The 23,878-nt window shown below is 34.6% G+C and overlaps 1 protein-coding gene across 1 annotated transcript in view; it reads right to left on the bottom strand.

Annotated features, from left to right (window-relative positions):
- Positions 1 to 23,865, bottom strand: part of LOC117345220 (neural proliferation differentiation and control protein 1-like) — a 76,277-nt gene extending 52,412 nt beyond the window's left edge. The window contains exons 1-2 of the mRNA XM_033908241.1: positions 23,663 to 23,865; positions 3,138 to 3,233 (exon numbers count right to left, since the gene is read on the bottom strand). Coding sequence (XP_033764132.1) covers positions 3,138 to 3,233; positions 23,663 to 23,741 — 175 coding nt within the window. The 5' untranslated portion in view covers positions 23,742 to 23,865. The remainder of the gene's footprint in view (positions 1 to 3,137; positions 3,234 to 23,662) is intronic.
- Between the last annotated feature and the right edge of the window lie 13 nt (positions 23,866 to 23,878).

Genomic DNA, 23,878 nt, shown 5'->3' with positions numbered 1-23,878 from the left:
TACTATAGCATTAACAATAGCTAATATATATTTATAATAGCTGTGAAAGATTTTGAAAAGTATACAAAAACTACCAACAATGTGCTGAATGGGCCTGTATGCTGGATATGTCTTCCAGAAGAGACCAGGCCCAATGGGCCTGTATCATTCACCTGCTTTTAATGCAACTTAATTTAAGTTAATCTAAGGTCATTTGTTTGCTGGGCATACTGCCACGTAACAGCCAGGGTCATTCTAAGGCTGGGTTAATATGCCATCCAGAGCAACTAGGGTAAACTGTCTTGCCCAAGGACATAACCATGACATGCAGCACAGGCTTGCCTGTTTCTCAGCTTCCTGTGAAACACAAACCAACAAGGGGAGGTATAAAGCATTGAACCATGTACTGTCTGAGCTATCAATGCCCCTTTATTACCATTTCTGTAGATGAGATTACCATTTTTTCAATAACATCATAGCATGCTAGGTTTATTCATTCTAATAAATCTTGTTGCCCTTTATTCCAGAATACTACTGGCCCAATATAAGATCTCTGGGTCTCTTGTTTATAGAGAAGAAGCCATTTAAAGTCATTTAATGGACCTACCATCATTTGTAGCCCTTCATCACCCCAGCATGCTACAGTATCAGTTGAAAAGAAATTGTTTAAAGATTTTAGCCTATTTGACCACTGCTCATGTGGCATTCAATGCAGATCGATGTCATTCATTTGAGTAAACTTATTGCCCATATATCAGGTCTTTGGGCTTCTTGGTAATGGAGAAGATGTCAATTAAAGACTCCTGTATATTTGAACTCAGTGACCCAGAAGGTAAGTGATCAAGGTCGATCATTTGAACAAACTTGGTAGCTCTGCATCCCAGCATGCTACAGGTCCAATATCAGGTACCTGGGCCTTTTGAATTAGCTATAAATTGGTGGTCATAATAACCTTGAAAGTAGGCAAAGGTGATTAATTTGAACAAAGCATGCCCCAGTCCAAATATTTAACATAGATAATACAAGTGTATACAGCAAGTATATAATTTCATACTTAATGATTTCATACTATAAAGACTCATCCAATAATTAGCTTGATGAGCATTAATCAGTCTACTGTTAAAAACTTTTTATTAAGAATTGTGTGCGATACTGCAGAAGATTAAGTTACAAAGAGGCTGATTTAATCCGATATTCATCAAGTATTGATGTGATATACCTTGAGATATAATGACCTGACTACCCAGGCCATCCAAAGCTCTGATTGATCTGTACCATGTGTTATTTGACGGAGATAGAACAGGGTCGATAGCTGTTTGGCAATTTGAAGATATAGTGCTGAGAACTATGTATAGTTGTAACACAACATAATTGATCAAAACTAATTATAATTCAGTATTATTGTAACACAATACAATTGATCACAACTAATACCTGTGTGCATGATAACAGGTTTGTGAATGGTAAGATTCTTTCTTGGAATATTAAATGTAGCTTAGCTCTCTCAAATCAAATACTAAAATCTAAGGCAAACTTGAACTCCCATACCTTCACAGATGAATTGATTATATGCATCCTAAATCAGATTCTTGAAAATGAAACATGATTAAAAATACCCTTCCAATCAAAACCCTTAGTGAGACATAATTAACAAGAGATCCCAGAGGGATCTTGGCGCCCACCATTGAATGATCTTCATAGATTCCATGTCAGATTGATCTTCTCTCTATTTTTCCCTTCCACTTACTAATCTGTATAAATTGAGAAACATCCCTCCAGTACTTTTCAAATAAGGGGAACCTATATATGAAATTTGAGAAAGATCCCTTAAGTACCTTCTGTAAAATAGCGATAACAAACTTCAATTGTCAAAATCAAAGATGGCTGCCTGTCGGCCATGATGTTTTCTGATTGGTCCCAAAATACAATATGCACAATGAGGGACCAAAGGAAACCTACAAATGAAATTTGAGAAATATCCCTTCGGTACTTTCTGAGAAATAGTGATAACAAACTTCAATTATCAAAATCCAAGATGGCTGCCTGTCCGCCATGTTGTTTTCTGCTTGTGAAAGATCACTTCAGTACAATGTGATATTATACAATTATTGCCCTTGTTCCGGGTTGACATGAATATTTGACCACCCGAGAGATGTCATGTCACCCGAGGGCGTAGCCCGAGGGTGACATGACACCTCAAGGGTGGGCAAATATTCATATCAACCCGGAACAAGGGCAGTAATTGTTTTATTATACCGAAAAAACATAAGTGAATGAATTTTGGTATCAATAAGTTTAATATGTATTTCTTCAAACCATATTTTAGACTGTTCAACAAAGATCGTTTAAGAGGTACCCCATCGTCTTTCTGGACCCCGGCATAAAATTCTCCCAGTCAAACGTTCAATGTATGGACGTCGAAGTTTTCAAAATCCTTTGGTCTACCTGTTGCAGATAGGAAATGTCTAAAGGAATCCACGGCCCCATTGATGACCCTTTTGGTGTTTTTAGAATCCTTTTCTTGCAATAATTTCGCCATTTCCTCCTCTGGTGGCAGAAGATAGCGTCCGCCGGCAGCCATTGTTGTTGTCAAGCAGAATACTCGGAACTCCTCTGATTCGACTACTTTTGAAGACGTTACGGAAGAGAGTTCCGAGTTGGGGCTCACGAGAGGGTGACATAACGATTTTGGAGGGCTCACGAGAGGGTGACATTATGATATTCAGAGGGTGACATGATGTTTCGAAAGCGACAGGAAGTAAATAATGAATTATTTGGAAATTTGTGGTTGACATAACGAATGTTTTTAATCACGTGACATGGTTTTCACTAATCAGAAGCTGTGATACAAGTCTGAGGTATAATAATATATGTTGGAGAACAGAGACATGTGATATTGTATGTTGTAGATCAGAGACATATGATATTGTATGTTGTAGAACGTACGGAGACATATATATGATATTGAATGTTGTAGAACTGGGACATATGATATTGTATGTTGTAGAACGTACGGAGACATATATATGATATTGAATGTTGTAGAACTGGGACATATGATATTGTATGTTGTAGAACGTACTGAGTCATATGATATTGTATGTTGAAAGTGGTCATTATCATACAGTATTAATATGCTCAAGTTTTCAGATTTTTACCTTTTTTCACTGGCAATTTTTCTTCCTCTGGATATATTTCTGGAAAGTTTCGACGTACAAGTTGACTCACAGCCTGCCGGAGGAAATTGTTTTTCTCTACAAAACAGAAATTGATGAAATCAGATTAATCACACATTTGTATTGTTGATACCATCATTCAAAATATAAATCAACAATTTTTTTTTACCTGGTTCAAAAAATTAAATACACTTCATAAATGATTTTAATTTCACAAAACATGAAGACAGAAAATGTTAAGTAGTCTTGTATCATTCTGTTCTGGTCTCAAAACTGATCAATAAAAACAAGATAATACATATACAGTACCTATATATTATACAGTACCTATATATACAGTACCTATATATACAGTACCTATATACAGTACTATATATACATTGCCTATATACAGTACCTATATATACAGTACCTATATATATACAGTACCTATATATACAGTACCTATATATATACAGTACCTATATACATACAGTACCTATATATACAGTACCTATATACAGTACTATATATACATTGCCTATATACAATACCTATATATACAGTACCTATATATATACAGTACCTATATATACAGTACCTATATATACAGTACCTATATATACAGTACCTATATATATACAGTACCTATATATACAGTACCTATATATACAGTACCTATATATACAGTACCTATATATACCTATATATACAGTACCTATATATACAGTACCTATATATACAGTACCTATATATACAGTACCTATATATAGTACCTATATATACAGTACCTATATATACAGTACCTATATATACAGTACCTATATATACAGTACCTATATACAGTACCTATATATACAGTACCTATATACAGTACCTATATACAGTACCTATATATACAGTACCTATATATATAGTACTTATATATACAGTACCTATATACAGTACCTATATACAGTACTATATATACATTGCCTATATACAGTACCTTTATATACAGTACCTATATATACAGTACCTATATATATACAGTACCTATATATATACAGTACCTATATATACAGTACCTATATATATACACAGTACCTATATATACAGTACCTATATATACAGTACCTATATATACAGTACCAATATATATACACAGTACCTATATATATATACAGTACCTATATATATACAGTACCTATATATACAGTACCTATATATATACAGTACCTATATATATACAGTACCTATATATACAGTACCTATATATACAGTACCAATATATATACACAGTACCTATATATATATACAGTACCTATATATATACAGTACTTATATATACAGTACCTATACATACAGTACCTATATATATACAGTACCTATATATATACAGTACCTATATATACAGTACCTATATATACAGTACCTATATATATACAGTACCTATATATACAGTACCTATATATATACACAGTACCTATATACAGTACCTATATATACAGTACCTATATACAGTACCTATATATACAGTACCTATATATATACAGTACCTATATATATACAGTACCTATATATATACAGTACCTATATATACAGTACCTATATATATACAGTACCTATATACAGTACCTATATATATACAGTACCTATATATACAGTACCTATATATACAGTACCTATATATAGTACCTATATATACAGTACCTATATATACAGTACCTATATATACAGTACCTATATATACAGTACCTATATATACAGTACCTATATATACAGTACCTATATATACAGTACCTATATATACAGTACCTATATATATACAGTACCTATATATACAGTACCTATATATACAGTACCTATATATAGTACCTATATACACAGTACCTATATATATATACAGTACCTATATATATACAGTACCTATATATACAGTACCTATACATACAGTACCTATATATATACAGTACCTATATATACAGTACCTATATATATACACAGTACCTATATATACAGTACCTATATATACAGTACCTATATATACAGTACCAATATATATACACAGTACCTATATACAGTACCTATATATATATACAGTACCTATATATATACAGTACCTATATATACAGTACCTATACATACAGTACCTATACATACAGTACCTATATATACAGTACCTATATATACAGTACCTATATATATACACAGTACCTATATACAGTACCTATATATATACAGTACCTATATATATACAGTACCTATATATACAGTACCTATATATACAGTACCTATATATATACAGTACCTATATATACAGTACCTATATATATACACAGTACCTATATACAGTACCTATATATACAGTACCTATATACAGTACCTATATACAGTACCTATATATACAGTACCTATATATACAGTACCTATATATACAGTACCTATATATATACAGTACCTATATATATACAGTACCTATATATATACAGTACCTATATATACAGTACCTATATATAGTACCTATATATACAGTACCTATATATACAGTACCTATATATACAGTACCTATATATAGTACCTATATATACAGTACCTATATATACAGTACCTATATATACAGTACCTATATATACAGTACCTATATATATACAGTACCTAGTACCTATATATACAGTACCTATATATACAGTACCTATATATACAGTACCTATATATAGTACCTATATACACAGTACCTATATATATATACAGTACCTATATATATACAGTACCTATATATACAGTACCTATACATACAGTACCTATATATATACAGTACCTATATATATACAGTACCTATATATACAGTACCTATATATAGTACCTATATATACAGTACCTATATATACAGTACCTATATATACAGTACCTATATACAGTACCTATATATACAGTACCTATATATACAGTACCTATATACAGTACCTATATATACAGTACCTATATATACAGTACCTATATACAGTACCTATATATACAGTACCTATATATATATAGTACTTATATATACAGTACCTATATACAGTACCTATATACAGTACTATATATACATTGCCTATATACAGTACCTTTATATACAGTACCTATATATACAGTACCTATATATATACAGTACCTATATATACAGTACCTATATATATACACAGTACCTATATATACAGTACCTATATATACAGTACCTATATATACAGTACCAATATATATACACAGTACCTATATACAGTACCTATATATATATACAGTACCTATATATATACAGTACCTATATATACAGTACCTATACATACAGTACCTATACATACAGTACCTATATATATACACAGTACCTATATACAGTACCTATATATACAGTACCTATATACAGTACCTATATACAGTACCTATATATACAGTACCTATATACAGTACCTATATACAGTACCTATATATACAGTACCTATATATACAGTACCTATATATACAGTACCTATATATACAGTACCTATATATATACAGTACATATATACAGTACCTATATATACAGTACCTATATATATACAGTACCTATATACAGTACCTATATACAGTACCTATTTATACAGTACCTATATATATACACTACCTATATATATACACTACCTATATATATACACTACCTATATATACAGTACCTATATACATGTACAGTACTTATATAATTGTATCTGTCAGCTGTTTCCTGCCTATAATTAGCAGGTGTCTACAACATTACTGTTTCTCAGATATCATGTCTGTTTCTGAAAGATTATTAAATGGATGTTGACGTGATGGGAAATTGACATACAGTATGATTATATCCTATATATCATCAAATGACATCATTTATCTACATACTTATCAATAGACTATTTACTCTCCCCTCTGATAACAGGGGTTAAGGTTCACAGTTAGGAAACACTTTGGTAAAGTTGCTCTCCATTATGATAACAGCGGTTAGCATATGAAACACTTCATCACACTACTCTAAATGTGTCAAGCATGACATAGCAGTCATGCACAATGAACATGTTTAACTATGAAAATCCTTGTCTATGGTCCAATACTTGTGAACAATCTCATATTCATAAGAATGTTTTCAGGCCTTGTCTACATATGATATACATTGTATTTGGGGACAAAATACTTAGCGCTTCAATTTTCATTCTTTTTTCTATAAAGATCTAGATAACAGAAATATTCCATAGGGTCGTTTGGTGCCTACCATTGAATGATCTCTATGGGATCCAATACTGATCTTTTCTTTGGACCATTGAATGATCTCTATGGGATCTAATACTGATCTTTTCTTTGGACCATTGAATGATTTCTATGGGATCCAATACTGATCTTTTCTTTCAGCCTTTCTCATCTTTCCTCTTTTTCTCTTAATCACTTGAAAACAAGCTTTAGGGGGTACCTAAATAAGAAACCTGAGAATGATCCATTAGGAACAAGTTGACAAGTTTCAACCAATACTTTAAGTGAGACAAAGAAGAACAAACTTCAACTGTTAAAATCCAAGATGGCTGTATGTCAGTTGGCCCTTTTTTTATTTGATCAATCTAAAATTTGATCATGCGCAACCAGGACCTAAGGGGCTCATGCAAACATACATTGTAAATTTGAGAAATTTCTACAAAGGACTTCAATTCTTAATTGCCAAAACCCAAGATGACTGATGATTGCCTGTCAGCCATTGGCTTTATTTGATCAGTCTAATATTTGACAATACACTACCTACATCTAATTTTAAAAATATCCACCCAGTACTTTCTGAGAAATAGCAGTAACTTCAACTGTCAAAATTTAAAATGTCGGCCTGACACGCATTTTATTTTCAGATCATTCTCAAAATTGATCATCCACAACGTTAACTAGTTATAGGGACAAAGCGGGATATACATATGAAATTTCCAAAAGGTCCTTCAAGTAATTTCTTAGAAAAAGAGGTAACAATATGGATTGTTTACGGACAAATGGACAGAAGGACATGCAAGAGTACAGACAGATGGATGGACAGACATGCAGGAGTATGGACAGATGGACAGAAAGACATGCAGGAGTACGGACAGATGGAAAGAAGGACATGCAGGAGTATGGACAGATGGACAGAAAGACACGCAGGAGTACGGACGGATGGACAGAAGGACATGCAGGAGTACGGACAGATAGACAGAAGGACATGCAGGAGTACGGACGGATGGACAGAAGGACATGCAGGAGTACGGACAGATGGACAGATGGACAGACGGACATTCAGCAGTACAGACATATGGACAGACATGCAGGAGTACAGACAGATGGAAAGAAGGACATGCAAGATTATGGACAGATGGACACGCAGGAGTACTACTATGTATATATATAACATTGCTATCACAAATTATACAGCATTAAAACAGTGGGTTTTATAAATACATTGTACCAGGTTTATTTTCTATTCTGAGCCTCAAACTGAAACAGCTGGTATAATCCTTACCTTTATCATATATACCTACATAGTGGAATTCAAGCTGTATCTATACTGTGAATATATCTGGTACTCTATATTAACTTTCATTTATAAACAATCCATGTATATAAGGGCCACGTTCTCCAAACAGTCACTATATTAGCACTTAAGTGATCTGTTTTTGCAGCCATGATGGAAATTACCGATAATGAAGTGAACAATATGATAATTGAATACTCTCAGAGAAAACTGTTACTTTTCATAACTGAATACATGTATTACATTTTGATATTAAGTACTCTGTTTCTTCCTAATCATAACATTACAATACAGGTACTGTTGTACAGTATGTTCCCTTACCTGCAGAGTATGTTTCAAAAGTTCTAAGGAAAATACAGAAAAAAAAACGAAAAAAAAAAACAACAACAGTATTTGGTCCTACAAATAAAATTACATATCTTCCATTCCATAGCGCAAAATATGGTATAAAGTGTCTTTACATATTTCATACAATAAAAATGCTCACAAACCAAATACCAGAACTGGCACTACTCACGAAGTAAAGTGATCTTAAAATTACATATATATATATATATAGGATTAAACTGGTGGTAGACTATAAAGAGTAGAATGATGTCATTTTGTTGTTAGGCTCCTGGATTCTGTTTCCATGGTGATCGGTGTGATACCAGTCCTGATTACTTACTTGGCCATGGCCATATAACAATGAGTAATTTTCTGGTCAGTGGTTCGGGTATTTAATGTCTCACCATTTTCCACACTAAATGTATCTCAAGTCTCTTTTGGAACAAATAGTCCAACTAACATCATTACAGAAGAGAGACAATTTTATATTAGGGGTGACTGGCCATGGTGGTCATTAAATGCCTCCATCATCTGTAGTGTTCTTCCCTCCCTATATATTGTGGCCGATATTCCGCCCTTTGTGATTCGGAAATACAATTAGCTTTATTTTTATCCCTAATTGATTTTCAACATTTAAATATTTATTCCAGATTTTTTCACTACGCTATTTCCAGAATCTTCTCTATGCTTTTTAGTGTATTAAGCACACCATTTTCATATATGCCAGTTGAGGTAGTTACATCACAAACCAACATGGCAGCAATGCATAACAAAAATATTATAATGTAAAGCAGACTTGGTTAGCTGACCCTACTGGTAAAATACCCCATGGGCCTAAACGGTCATCTGACAAACACCTACAGCAGGGACACACCCCTCAATGCAATCCAAAGGGCTCAAACCAGCATCATTACCATCGATTGTCTGTTCGCAGCCAGTTATGTTTCAGATCAAATTTGGTTTTTATCCATTTTGGCTTGAAGGAGGAGTAGCATCTTAAAGCAAAATTTCAGCCAAATTATTGTTTCGGGGGCTTCACCCCTGTCTCAAGGGGTAGGACCAGCCTCATTTATATCAATATGATTGCCTTCCCCAAATGATGTTTCAGACTTTTGGGTGTAGTCGATGGAGGTATTAAGGAGGAGTAGCTTTTTAAAGAAATATTTCACCTAAGTTCTCCTTTTGGTGACCCGTCCCTTCTTTCCCCAGGGGTTGGACCTGACTCAATTATATGAATTATTATTTCCATCCCCTAAATATAATGATGTTTCAAAACAAATTTGGTTGTAATCCATTCAGACATTAAGGAGGAGTAATGTTTTAAAGCAAAATTTAGGCTAAGTTCCCCTTTAGCGGCCTCACCCTTCTGTCCCCAGGGGTCACACCAGACTCATTTATATGACTGGCGCCCCTCAAGGATGTTTTACTCCAAATTTGATTGTAATCCACTAAAAGGTTAAGGAGGAGTAGGTAGGATTTGGGGTTATTAGGGCTGCCTCATTTATGTAAAATATGATTGCCTTCCCCAATGTTTCACACCAAATTTGGATATAATCAATCCACTTAAGGGTTAAGAAGGAGTAGGGTTTAAAAGCAAAAATTTACCAATGTAACCCCTTTTGGGCTCTATCCCTCTGTCCTCAAATGACCTTTCACACCAAATTTGGAAGTAATCTGCCTTAAGGTTACTGACCCTTTGGTCAGATGACCTAACAAGAGATCCCAACAAATTTCAAATCCAAGATGGGCCGCCTATCGACCATTTTGTTTTTTCTGATCAAAAATCTAAATACAAATGGCACAACTAGGGGCCAAGAGGAACATACACATGAAGTTTGAGGAATATTACACTAGTAATTTTTAATAAATAGCAATAACAATCTTCCATTCTCAAAATTCAAGATGGCTGCCTGTCAGCCAATTTGTTTTTCTGATCAAAAATCCAAATTCAAATGGCATATAACTAGGGACCCATCTGATGACGGTGGGCTAAAAAGCTAGTCATTATAATGAGTATCATTTTAAGCTTCGATTCTGTACGGTTGATCTCTAACAAACTGTGTCACACATAGAATGATAATTAATAAAGTAATCGTCGATTTTGTAATTATGCCATATGTATGCAGAGCAGGCTATTGACTACTAGTGTTATACAGATTCTGATTATATCACTATACTCAGCTTGTTTTGCTGAAGTTTCATCTTATTGATGTTATTTCAAATTATATTTTTTTTGTAGGTTGATGTTTCAAAATGTAGTCATGCACCTAAAGCAAACACTTTGACCAAGTCTTTTTCACTTGTTCGATCTCTATCTGAACAAATTGAACTTAACACACTGAATCTCACAACTTCTGGTGCATGACATGGATGATAATAAGGCTGTATCCACAGATACACAGCTATCTTAAGGTTATTAATACCTGAATGTAGAATATGGTTATGTGTATCTGTTTATGGTGGTTAGGACAACAAATACCGGTCTGAGTGTAGTATAGAGATGTGTATCTGTTTATGGTGGTTAGGACACCAAATACCGGTCTGAGTGTAGTATAGAGATGTGTATCTGTTTATGGTGGTTAGGACACCAAATACCAGTCTGAGTGTAGTATAGAGATGTGTATCTGTTTATGGTGGTTAGGACACGTACAAATACCGGTCTGAGTGTAGTATAGAGATGTGTATCTGTTTATGGTGGTTAGGACAACAAATACCGGTCTGAGTGTAGTATATAGAGATGTGTATATGTTTATGGTGGTTAGGACACCAAATACCGGTCTGAATGTAGTATAGAGATGTGTATCTGTTTATGGTGGTTAGGACAACAAATACCGGTCTGAGTGTAGTATAGAGATGTGTATCTGTTTATGGTGGTTAGGACACCAAATACCGGTCTGAGTGTAGTATAGAGATGTGTATCTGTTTATGGTGGTTAGGACAACAAATACCGGTCTGAGTGTAGTATTGAGATTTGTATCTACCGGTCTGAGTGTAGTATAGAGATGTGTATCTGTTTATGGTGGTAAGGACACCAAATACCGGTCTGAGTGTAGTATAGAGATGTGTATCTGTTTATGGTGGTTAGGACACCAAATACCAGTCTGAGTGTAGTATAGAGATGTGTATCTGTTTATGGTGGTTAGGACACCAAATACCAGTCTGAGTGTAGTATGGAGATGTGTATCTGTTTATGGTGGTTAGGACACCAAATACCAGTCTGAGTGTAGTATAGAGATGTGTGGTTAGGACACCAAATACCGGTCTGAGTGTAGTATACAGATGTGTATCTGTTTATGGTGGTTAGGACACCAAATACCGGTCTGAGTGTAGTATAGAGATGTGTATCTGTTTATGGTGGTTAGGACACCAAATACCGGTCTGAGTGTAGTATAGAGATGTGTATCTGTTTATGGTGGTTAGGACACCAAATACCGGTCTGAGTATAGTATAGAGATGTGTATCTGTTTATGGTGGTTAGGACAACAAATACCGGTCTGAGTGTAGTATAGAGATTTGTATCTACCGGTCTGAGTGTAGTATAGAGATGTGTATCTGTTTATGGTGGTAAGGACACCAAATACCGGTCTGAGTGTAGTATAGAGATGTGTATCTGTTTATGGTGGTTAGGACACCAAATACCAGTCTGAGTGTAGTATAGAGATGTGTATCTGTTTATGGTGGTTAGGACACCAAATACCGGTCTGAGTGTAGTATAGAGATGTGTATCTGATTATGGTGGTTAGGACACCAAATACCGTTCTGAGTGTAGTATAGAGATGTGTATCTGTTTATGGTGGTTAGGACACCAAATACCAGTCTGAGTGTAGTATAGAGATGTGTATCTGTTTATGGTGGTTAGGACACCAAATACCGGTCTGAGTGTAGTATGGAGATGTGTATCTGTTTATGGTGGTTAGGACACCAAATACCAGTCTGAGTGTAGTATAGAGATGTGTGGTTAGGACACCAAATACCGGTCTGAGTGTAGTATAGAGATGTGTATCTGTTTATGGTGGACACCAAATACCGGTCTGAGTGTAGTATAGAGATGTGTATCTGTTTATGGTGGTTAGGACACCAAATACCGGTCTGAGTGTAGTATAGAGATGTGTATCTGTTTATGGTGGTTAGGACACCAAATACCAGTCTCAGTGTAGTATAGAGATGTGTATCTGTTTATGGTGGTTAGGACACCAAATACCGGACCGAGTGTAGTATAGAGATGTATATATATATTTTACAAAGTGGATTTGCAGCTACATGTACCACAGTAATTTTATGGATGATGAATACAGTACCAGTATACATTATACACAAGTACATTAGGGAAAACACCAGACATTCCTCTCTATATCTTTATTTTAGTGTGTCAGTTCATGATAATTAGCCATCAATACATTTATACAACAGCATAAAGCAGTTATATTACATCCAGAAGGTCAAAGTAGCAGTATGTAAAACAGAGTTTCACTGTCTCAGGTGTGGTTTGTGTGTTTGTCAGCTGCTGTATCATTTGTTTGTATCAATTTTATTTGTGGTTTTTTGAATTGATTAAACTTATTACTGAAAAACTGTACAATAAACTGAAACATACATGACAAAGTATGTACATTTATAAGTACTCAATAACCTTTTAAGTACAGGATCTTGGTGAGGTCCCAATAAGCTGAAGACAGCTGGAAGTTCCCATGTGTTATGTACACCATTGTGACAATCCTTTGTTTATTTGGGTTTTACTACCCATCCACAGCTAGGGCCATTGTGACATATGGTATTTTTCCTATTATAACTTGACACTGGATAAAAGCTATAAGAGAGTGATAAGTGAATTAATGTCATGATAACAGTCATTAGTATTGACTTAGGATTATAGCTATAGAGATAAGTAAGTGTTGTAGACCTATACAGAAGTCACTTGTCATGTTGACTGGGGATAGCTATAAGAGATAAGTACTTGTAGACCTATACAGAAGTCACTGTCATGTTGACTGGGTATAGCTATAAGAGATAAGTACTTGTAGACCTATACAGAAGTCACTGTCATGTTGACTGGGGATAGCTATATACAGAAGTCACTGTCATGTTGACTGGGGATAGCTATATACAGAAGTCACTGTCATGTTGACTGGGGATAGCTTTATACAGAAGTCACTGTCATGTTGACTAGGGATAGCTATATACAGAAGTCACTGCCATGTTGACTGGGGATAGCTATATATAGAAGTCATTGTCATGTTGACTGGGGATAGCTACATACAGAAGTCACTGTCATGTTGACTGGGGATAGCTATAAGAGATAAGTACTTGTAGACCTATACAGAAGTCACTGTCATGTTGACTGGGGATAGCTATAAGAGATAAGTACTTGTAGACCTATACAGAAGTCACTGTCATGTTGACTGGGTATAGCTATAAGAGATAAGTAACTTGTAGACCTATACAGAAGTCACTGTCATGTTGACTGGGGATAGCTTAAGAGATAAGTAAGTTGTCTATACAGAAGTCACTGTCATGTTGACTGGGGATAGCTATAAGAGATAAGTAACTTGTAGACCTATACAGAAGTCACTGTCATGTTGACTGGGGATAGCTATAAGAGATAAGTAACTTGTAGACCTATACAGAAGTCACTGTCATGTTGACTGGGTATAGCTATATACAGAAGTCACTGTCATGTTGACTGGGGATAGCTATATACAGAAGTCACTGTCATGTTGACTGGGTATAGCTATAAGAGATAAGTAACTTGTAGACCTATACAGAAGTCACTGTCATGTTGACTAGGGATAGCTATATACAGAAGTCACTGTCATGTTGACTGGGTATAGCTATAAGAGATAAGTAACTTGTAGACCTATACAGAAGTCACTGTCATGTTGACTAGGGATAGCTATATACAGAAGTCACTGTCATGTTGACTGGGGATAGCTATAAGAGATAAGTAACTTGTAGACCTATACAGAAGTCACTGTCATGTTGACTGGGGATAGCTATATACAGAAGTCATTGTCATGTTGACTGGGGATAGCTATATACAGAAGTCATTGTCATGTTGACTGGGGATAGCTATATACAGAAGTCACTGTCATGTTGACTGGGGATAGCTATAAGAGATAAGTAAGTTGTGTTGACTGGGGATAGCTATATACACAAGTCATTGTCATGTTGAGTGGGGATAGCTATAAGAAGTCAGTCATGTTGTGGGATAGTATACAAAGTCATTGTCATGTTGACTGGGATAGCTATATAGAATACATGTATGTTGTGGGACTATATACAGAAGTCACTGTCATGTTGACTGGGGATAGCTATAGAGATAAGTAAGTGTTGTGGACCTATATACAGAAGTCACTGTCATGTTGACTAGGGTAGCTATAGAGATAAGTAAGTGTTGTGGACCTATACGTATACAGAAGTCACTGTCATGTTGACTGGGGATAGCTATAGAGAAGTCAGTATGTTGATGGACTATATACAAAGTCCTGTCTGTTGACTGGGGATAGCTATTACAGAGTCAGTCAGTTGTGGGATACTATATACAGAAGTCACTGTTGTGTTGACTGGGGATAGCTATATACAGAAGTCATTGTCATGTTGAGTGGGGATAGCTATATACAGAAGTCACTTTCATGTTGACTGGGGATAGCTATATACACAAGTTACTGCCATGTTGACTGGGGATAGCTATATACAGAAGTTACTGCCATGTTGACTGGGGATAGCTATATACACAAGTTACTGCCATGTTGACTGGGGATAGCTATATACAGAAGTTACTGCCATGTTGACTGGGGATAGCTATATACAGAAGTCATTGTCATGTTGACTGGGGATAGCTATATACAGAAGTCACTGTCATGTTGACTGGGGATAGCTATATACACAAGTCATTGTCATGTTGACTGGGGATAGCTATAAGAGATAAGTAAGTTGTGGACCTATACAGAAGTCACTGTCATGTTGACTGGGGATAGCTATATACAGAAGTCACTGTCATGTTGACTGGGGATAGCTATATACAGAAGTCACTGTCATGTTGACTGGGGATAGCTATATACAGAAGTCACTGTCATGTTGACTGGGGATAGCTATAAGAGATAAGTAAGTTGTCTATACAGAAGTCACTGTCATGTTGACTGGGGATAGCTATAAGATAAGTAAGTTGTGGACCTATATACAGAAGTCACTGTTGTGTTGACTGGGGATAGCTATAGAGATAAGTAAGTTGTGGACCTATACGTATACAGAAGTCACTGTCATGTTGACTGGGGATAGCTATAAGAGATAAGTAACTTGTAGACCTATACAGAAGTCACTGCCATGTTGACTGGGGATAGCTATAAGAGATAAGTAAGTTGTCTATACAGAAGTCACTGTCATGTTGACTGGGGATAGCTATAAGAGATAAGTAAGTTGTCTATACAGAAGTCACTGTCATGTTGACTGGGGATAGCTATAAGAGATAAGTAACTTGTAGACCTATACAGAAGTCACTGTCATGTTGACTGGGGATAGCTATAAGAGATAAGTAAGTTGTCTATACAGAAGTCATTGTCATGTTGACTGGGGATAGCTATAAGAGATAAGTAAGTTGTCTATACAGAAGTCACTGTCATGTTGACTAGGGATAGCTATATACACAAGTCACTGTCATGTTGACTAGGGATAGCTATAAGAGATAAGTAAGTTGTAGACCTATACAGAAGTCATTGTCATGTTGACTGGGGATAGCTATATACAGAAGTCACTGTCATGTTGACTGGGGATAGCTATAAGAGATAAGTAAGTTGGGAAGCTATACAAAAGTTAGATAAAATTGATATTGATTGACCCAGATAAACAGGAACACCGGTACCAGTAGCAGTAAATAGGCCTGACACAGAGGCTTGTGATGTGTAACTATATCTAGACTGTTATCCATTTCGATGGGCTTGCTTATTGCTCCACCAATAACAAATTCAAAAAGGGTCAATAATTCTATGTCAAACTTAATTTAGCTTACACATCTTTTGATGACTAATTTCAAAAAGAAATACACAGATATGAATTTTTTTTTTTAAATCTTGATATAACAAATTTAAGTAATCATAACATGGTACATGAAATATTTTCTACAAGAACACATCTAGTTTCAATCAAATTTGTTTGTTTCATTATCATACTACATTTGTATTGAAATTTAAGAATTATTTACAATAGTGGTCTAGATCTTACAAAAATGCCCTTCATTACCTACAGTTAATCTATATAACTACAGTAAGATAGGATATACGCTCAACGTCTTTGTGTTTGCCCCAATCTATAGTGTCATTTATCACAAAATCATAGGGATAACATCATGTGTTCATTATAGCAATGACAATAGGAATTCTGCCAATTAATATCCCATAAATATACAGACAAAGACACTAGTCCTACAAAACCAGATTATACCTATTGATTTGTATATAGTGAAGCCTGAGTAAGTGTTATAATATAATTAGTACAGTATATATTGATATTGATCATGGACCAGAACTGACCCTGATTATTGATAAAAGATGTCTATAAATCTAGTACTTCTCCAGTCATGGGGAATTAACTGAGCTCTGAACGAGACACCCATATTTAGACAGGTCACCACTCGGAATGTGTTTCGGAGAATAAGAATCGTATCAGTGCACGTGGTTGTCTTTTTTTTTTTTTTTTGAAAACATGGCCTTCATGATGATGTAAACGTGTTATCATACTAGTTCTGCTAACCAAATATTACTATATTTTCATTAACTAGTCTAGTTGACATATATTTTACATGAATTGACACTTCAAATTCCTGATAAATTAATCAAGGGTCAACTGAATGCCCTGATTTACTTATTAAAAATATCTTATCTTTGTACATTTTTTTTAAATTTTCATTAATGATGATTTAGTAGTTTATTTGGTTCCCTCAGATTCATTAAAATGTATAACATGAGGCATCATATATAATACGATTTCATAGTTGAATGACAATATGGCTTTTGAGTATTCAATACACGATGAAGCTGTTTTCATACAAGATTAAAATGAGTTACAATAGGTTCTTTAGCTTGTTCAGCAGAATGCAAATTTCGTTCAATAATTTTTTGTAACAACCTGATAGCATACCACTAATTTTAACTATAGATGGATTTTCCCCATAATATAACTGTAAGCATAAGGATTTGAACACTTGTCAAGTCTGTAAAAGTTTGACACTTAAGTCACAGAAATATAGATCTGAATATTAGTTATAATAATACACAGGTAACATGCTGGATACACATTACACCTGAATACTTTCACTGTATACATATCTACACCTACACCTACAACACAAAATAGACTTGTGACACTGCACGTTTCAGATACCCACAACACTTGTTAGATGTTGGTATGAAGATAGCTTTATAAAACAAGACATACAAGATAGCTGTAGTTCACAGTATGCCATAATGTCATTTATCTGGTAACAGGCATGTCATTTACCTGGTAAGAGGATGTCATAATGTCATTTACCTGGTAACATGATGTTATAATGTCATTTACCTGGAAAGAGGATGTCATAATGTCATTTACCTGTAACAGGATGTCATAATGTCATTTACCTGGTAAGATGATGTCATTTACCTGGAAAGAGGATGTCATAATGTCATTTACCTGTAACAGGATGTCACAATGTCATTAACCTGGTAAGAGGATGTCATAATGTCATTTACCTGGTAAGATGATGTCAATTACCTGGTAAGAGAATGCCATAATGTCATTTACCTGTAACAGGATGTCATAATGTCATTTACCTGGTAACATGATGTCATAATGTCATTTACCTGGTAACATGATGTTATAATGTCATTTACCCGGTAACATGATGTCATAATGTCATTTACCTGGTAACATGATGTTATAATGTCATTTACCTGGTAACATGATGTTATAATGTCATTTACCTGATAATAGGATGTTATAATGTCATTTACCTGTTATCAATATGTCATAATGTCATTTACCTGGCAACAGTATGTCATAACGTCATTAACCCAGTAACAGTATGTCATAACGTCATTTACCCAGTAACAGTATGTCATAATGTCATTTACCCGGTAACAGGATGTCATAATATCATTTACCCGGTAACAGGATGTCATGATGTCATTTACCTGGCAACAGTATGTCATAATGTCATTTACCTGGCAACAGTATGTCATAATGTCATTTACCTGTTAACAGGATGTCATGATGTCATTTACCTGGCAACAGTATGTCATAATGTCATTTACCTGTTAACAGGATGTCATAATGTCATTTACCTGGTAACAGGATGTCATGATGTCATTTACCTGGTAACAGGATGAAACAATAAAATCTACATGTGGTCAGAAAATTTTAGATAATCCTAGTTTGTATCCTTAAGCTTATATTATGTACAATTCATGAAGATGTATATATGTATCAAAATTTGAAAGCTGATATGAAAGTTGACCTGCTAAAATTCCTGTTTGTGCTCTTAGTATAAAAGTTGTTGAATGTATAGTATACTAAATGTTTAAATTTAATATGACATTCATATATAGATCTATATCAGTACAGTCTACTGAGCAGAGCTAAATATCTAGATACCAGCCTTAGTTGTCATATCCTGTATTGAACATCATGTATAAACAGGATATTTCAGCCAAACGATGTTAATGATATACATGTTTATATATCACTAAAGATCCTATTTGCTGGGTATATTGCCCCAGAGAACAGTCAGGGTAACTTTGAGGTAGGGTCTCATTGTAGTAGTTGGTGACTACATCACTGAACAACATACGAGAGGCCAGTCGCATGGCATCTAGACCAATTGGGGTAAAATGTCTTAAATGTCTTAAAATATAAGAGCTCACTTTCACTCTCACTTAAACTATAAGAGTATTATCACTCCAAATCCAATATCAGAGCTTAATAAAGCACTCTCAAATTTAAGGAACAGAGACAAAAATGTTAAGTTACAAAAAGAATATCAGGGACTTATGGTACGTTTCTAATAGTGTAACCACAGACAGTAATATTAATGACACAGTCTGGTACATTTGTACTAGTGTAATTCTGACAGTAATGACACAGTCTGGTACATTTGTACTAGTGTAATTCTGACAGTAATGACACAGTCTGGTACATTTGTACTAGTGTAATTCTGACAGTAATGACACAGTCTGGTACATTTGTACTAGTGTAATTCTGACAGTAATGACACAGTCAGGTACATTTGTACTAGTGTAATTCTGACAGTAATGACACAGTCTGGTACATTTGTACTAGTGTAATTCTGACAGTAATTACAGTCTGGTACATTTGTACTAGTGTAATCGCTGACAGTAATGACACAGTCTGGTACATTTGTACTAGTGTAATTCTGACAGTAATGACACAGTCTGGTACATTTGTACTAGTGTAATTCTGACAGTAATGACACAGTCAGGTACATTTGTACTAGTGTAATTCTGACAGTATAATGACACAGACTGGTACATTTGTACTAGTGTAATTCTGACAGTAATGACACAGACTGGTACATTTGTACTAGTGTAATTCTGACAGTATAATGACACAGTCTGGTACATTTGTACTAGTGTAATTCTGACAGTATAATGACACAGTCTGGTACATTTGTACTAGTGTAATGCTGACAGTATAATGACACAGACTGGTACATTTGTACTAGTGTAATTCTGACAGTAATGACACAGACTGGTACATTTGTACTAGTGTAATTCTGACAGTATAATGACACAGTCTGGTACATTTGTACTAGTGTAATTCTGACAGTATAATGACACAGTCTGGTACATTTGTACTAGTGTAATTCTGACAGTAATGACACAGTCTGGTACATTTGTACTAGTGTAATTCTGACAGTGATGACACAGTCTGGTACATTTGTACTAGTGTAATTCTGACAGTAATGACACAGACTGGTACATTTGTACTAGTGTAATTCTGACAGTATAATGACACAGTCTGGTACATTTGTACTAGTGTAATTCTGACAGTATAATGACACAGTCTGGTACGTTTGTACTATATAGTGTAATCACTGTTATTTAGACACAGACTGTTTAGTTACAAACTTTATAATAAAAAAAGATCTGAGGATATCACTTGCGATTAAACTTAAGATTCTTTGTGATTAAGACTAATATTTTATATAACTTTAAATCTATATCAAGGAACTTATAACAAGTCCAAATCAGCTGGTTGGCGTGAAAACAGTAACATGTTTATTAAGACCACAAGTAGGTCTATCTATAAAGACCATTGTTGGTGTCTTCCTTCAGTGGTCTTTATAGACAGATTTGACTGTATATATCTATTGATGAAATGTTTCTTTCTGAATATATCATAAGTAAATTAAGAACGATTATTGGTATAAATCGTAAAATGTCCTCATTTATATAAACAGACAAGTTGTCTATACTGGCCAATGACCTATACATTGGTGACACCATGGCCATGTGACCACTAACTGTGTAAGCAATGTACAGAATCAATTCCTCTGTGACAAGAACATCTGTTGGGTCTGAATTCATACCTCTGATATAATAACACCATTAATGGCAGACTGTATGTATACCACACCATCACTGGCTGTGTGGCTAGTAATCATGGCTTACTGCTGCCATGTATGGACTAGTTATGTGATAACAACATTAATTAAAACTATATTTATATTTCTCGATCACTAGCTATAGTTTTCTGCTGATCAATACCGTATAAAGTACTGCAAAGTGTGCTTCAATTTTAGGATGCTTTTTTTGAAGTCGAATGAAAGCAGAATCAACAAATCACACAACACAAGTACTCAAAGCACATTCTAATATGTTGATCCTTCCTGAGATATATTTTTTCACTGTTGTGCGTATGGGGAACTTTTGTGTTGGTTGATCTTTACTAAATATCATAACTCTGTTTTTCACAGTTGTGAGTATGGGGAGTGTCTGGAGTTGATTTAGCAGCTGTACCTGGCAGAGATTAATAATTAACAATCTAAAGTAATTATTGTCAATGGCAGCTGCTGTATATATATGTACATACCAGCTCATACATATTTACTTTTTACATGTATTTAGAATTCAGCAGTTGGTATATATATATACTTACAGTAGCTCCATAACAAAAGACATTTTTATATTTCATTATATGGGATGAATATGTGTTTAGCCAAACATGGACATGCATACACAGCAACCATAAAGTTTCAAAGTCTAAATTATGTTGCAATCTAAATTTCTTGTCTATGTCCACTAACATTTTATATGGAATTAATTGTCTTGTTAATCACAAGACTTTAATTAGAGCTATAACTGTAAACATGTTTATACCAAACCATGCAGCAATAATACATCTGAGGTGTGAGCTTATACATTAAACCACTGAGCAAAAAATCAACTTCTCTAAATACTGATCATAATCCCCCTATATAATAGTAATCAGGAATAGTACTCAAAATGGAATAGCTGCTGTGAAGGTTGAAGAGTATCTATTCCAGCATGGAGACTGACAACAGTTCATCAATAATCTGTGGTTCTCATTGTATATGTCTTTGTGAACCTCTATTATCTATGTGAACAAATCAGGTGATGAATTTACTTGTGTTAACCACATGTTAACCTTGAGCAAAAAATATAAAATAGAAATTATACAAAAAAAATCCTAACTGAACCTTTCTGGCACGGAGTTTATATTAATTTCAGTATTACATTTGAAAAACCATGAAATTAACCATAATATTAAGTTATTTATGATGATCGAAAGATGTTAAAAAATTAAGACATTTAGCCCAAAAATTTTGATGTGTAATTTATATGGTACACTAAAATCGTAAAATATTACATTGTCTTGCAAAATTGAGTATGGCTTTACTGTAAAATGTAAAGTAGCCGATGAGTTAGAAAGGTCCATGGTTTAAATCTTTGATTATATATATACTACCTGCAGGTTGTCTTATAATACAAGACTTAGAAGGTCTTTTAATATCGTAATTATATATCAGATATTTAAATTTTGAAACTCAAAGTTTGACAAATAATACAAGTGTAAGCATCTGATAATAAACGATTAAAATCATGTTATGAACCTTCAAAGTCTTATATTGACATGTAGTGGTAGACTGTTAGGGTAGTATTTTACAGGGTTAATGTGTAACCAGTGGTAGACTGTTAGGGTAGTATTTTACAGGGTTAATGTGTAACCAGTGGTAGACTGTTAGGGTAGTTATATGGAATGTAAAAAATGGCATCACATGTACATAAAATGTATGTATATTAATCATATTTCATTACATATAGAGTAAGCTACAGTTTTACAGGCAGCAACTGATACGTTTATGCTATTTATAATAAGTAGTCATTAATCACAAAGTTGTCTTTCCCACAGGCTACCATTGTTTGTATTAGATCTCTGCTGCATCCCTGATCAGTTGTCAGCCTCTGTCACTGCTGTGTATTGGATGAATATACACGTTATTTATAAATAAGCCATGGACGTGTAAAAGTGAACATCCAAGCAGCCTAGCTAATATCTGACAAGTTGACCTCTGTGTTATCTGATTGTAAAAATGTAAACCGATGGTCACTATTCAAAGTGAGAGCATGTCACGAAGTATGAAAGGGTGACATTATCTATTCATTGACAAGTGTTGCAGACTTACCTTCAGTTTGTGTATTTCCCTCTGAGAAATGTCCGGAAAGGGTAATGAGTAACCCTATAATGATGAAATAAACAGACATGTCGTCTGATATAACTATTTAAAATCCCAATAAGCGACTACATGGTTTTCAAGTATTTGTTGACGAGAGCTGTGCAAAGGCCTTCTTGTTTAGGTTCCTCGGTCTCAATCGAGAACAAAATCTCGCTAGTTCTCGTC

This window comes from Pecten maximus, chromosome 2 (assembly GCF_902652985.1).
Source record: "Pecten maximus chromosome 2, xPecMax1.1, whole genome shotgun sequence".
NCBI classification, from domain to species: Eukaryota; Metazoa; Mollusca; class Bivalvia; order Pectinida; family Pectinidae; genus Pecten; species Pecten maximus.
This window is presented reverse-complemented; position numbering and strand designations above follow the sequence as displayed.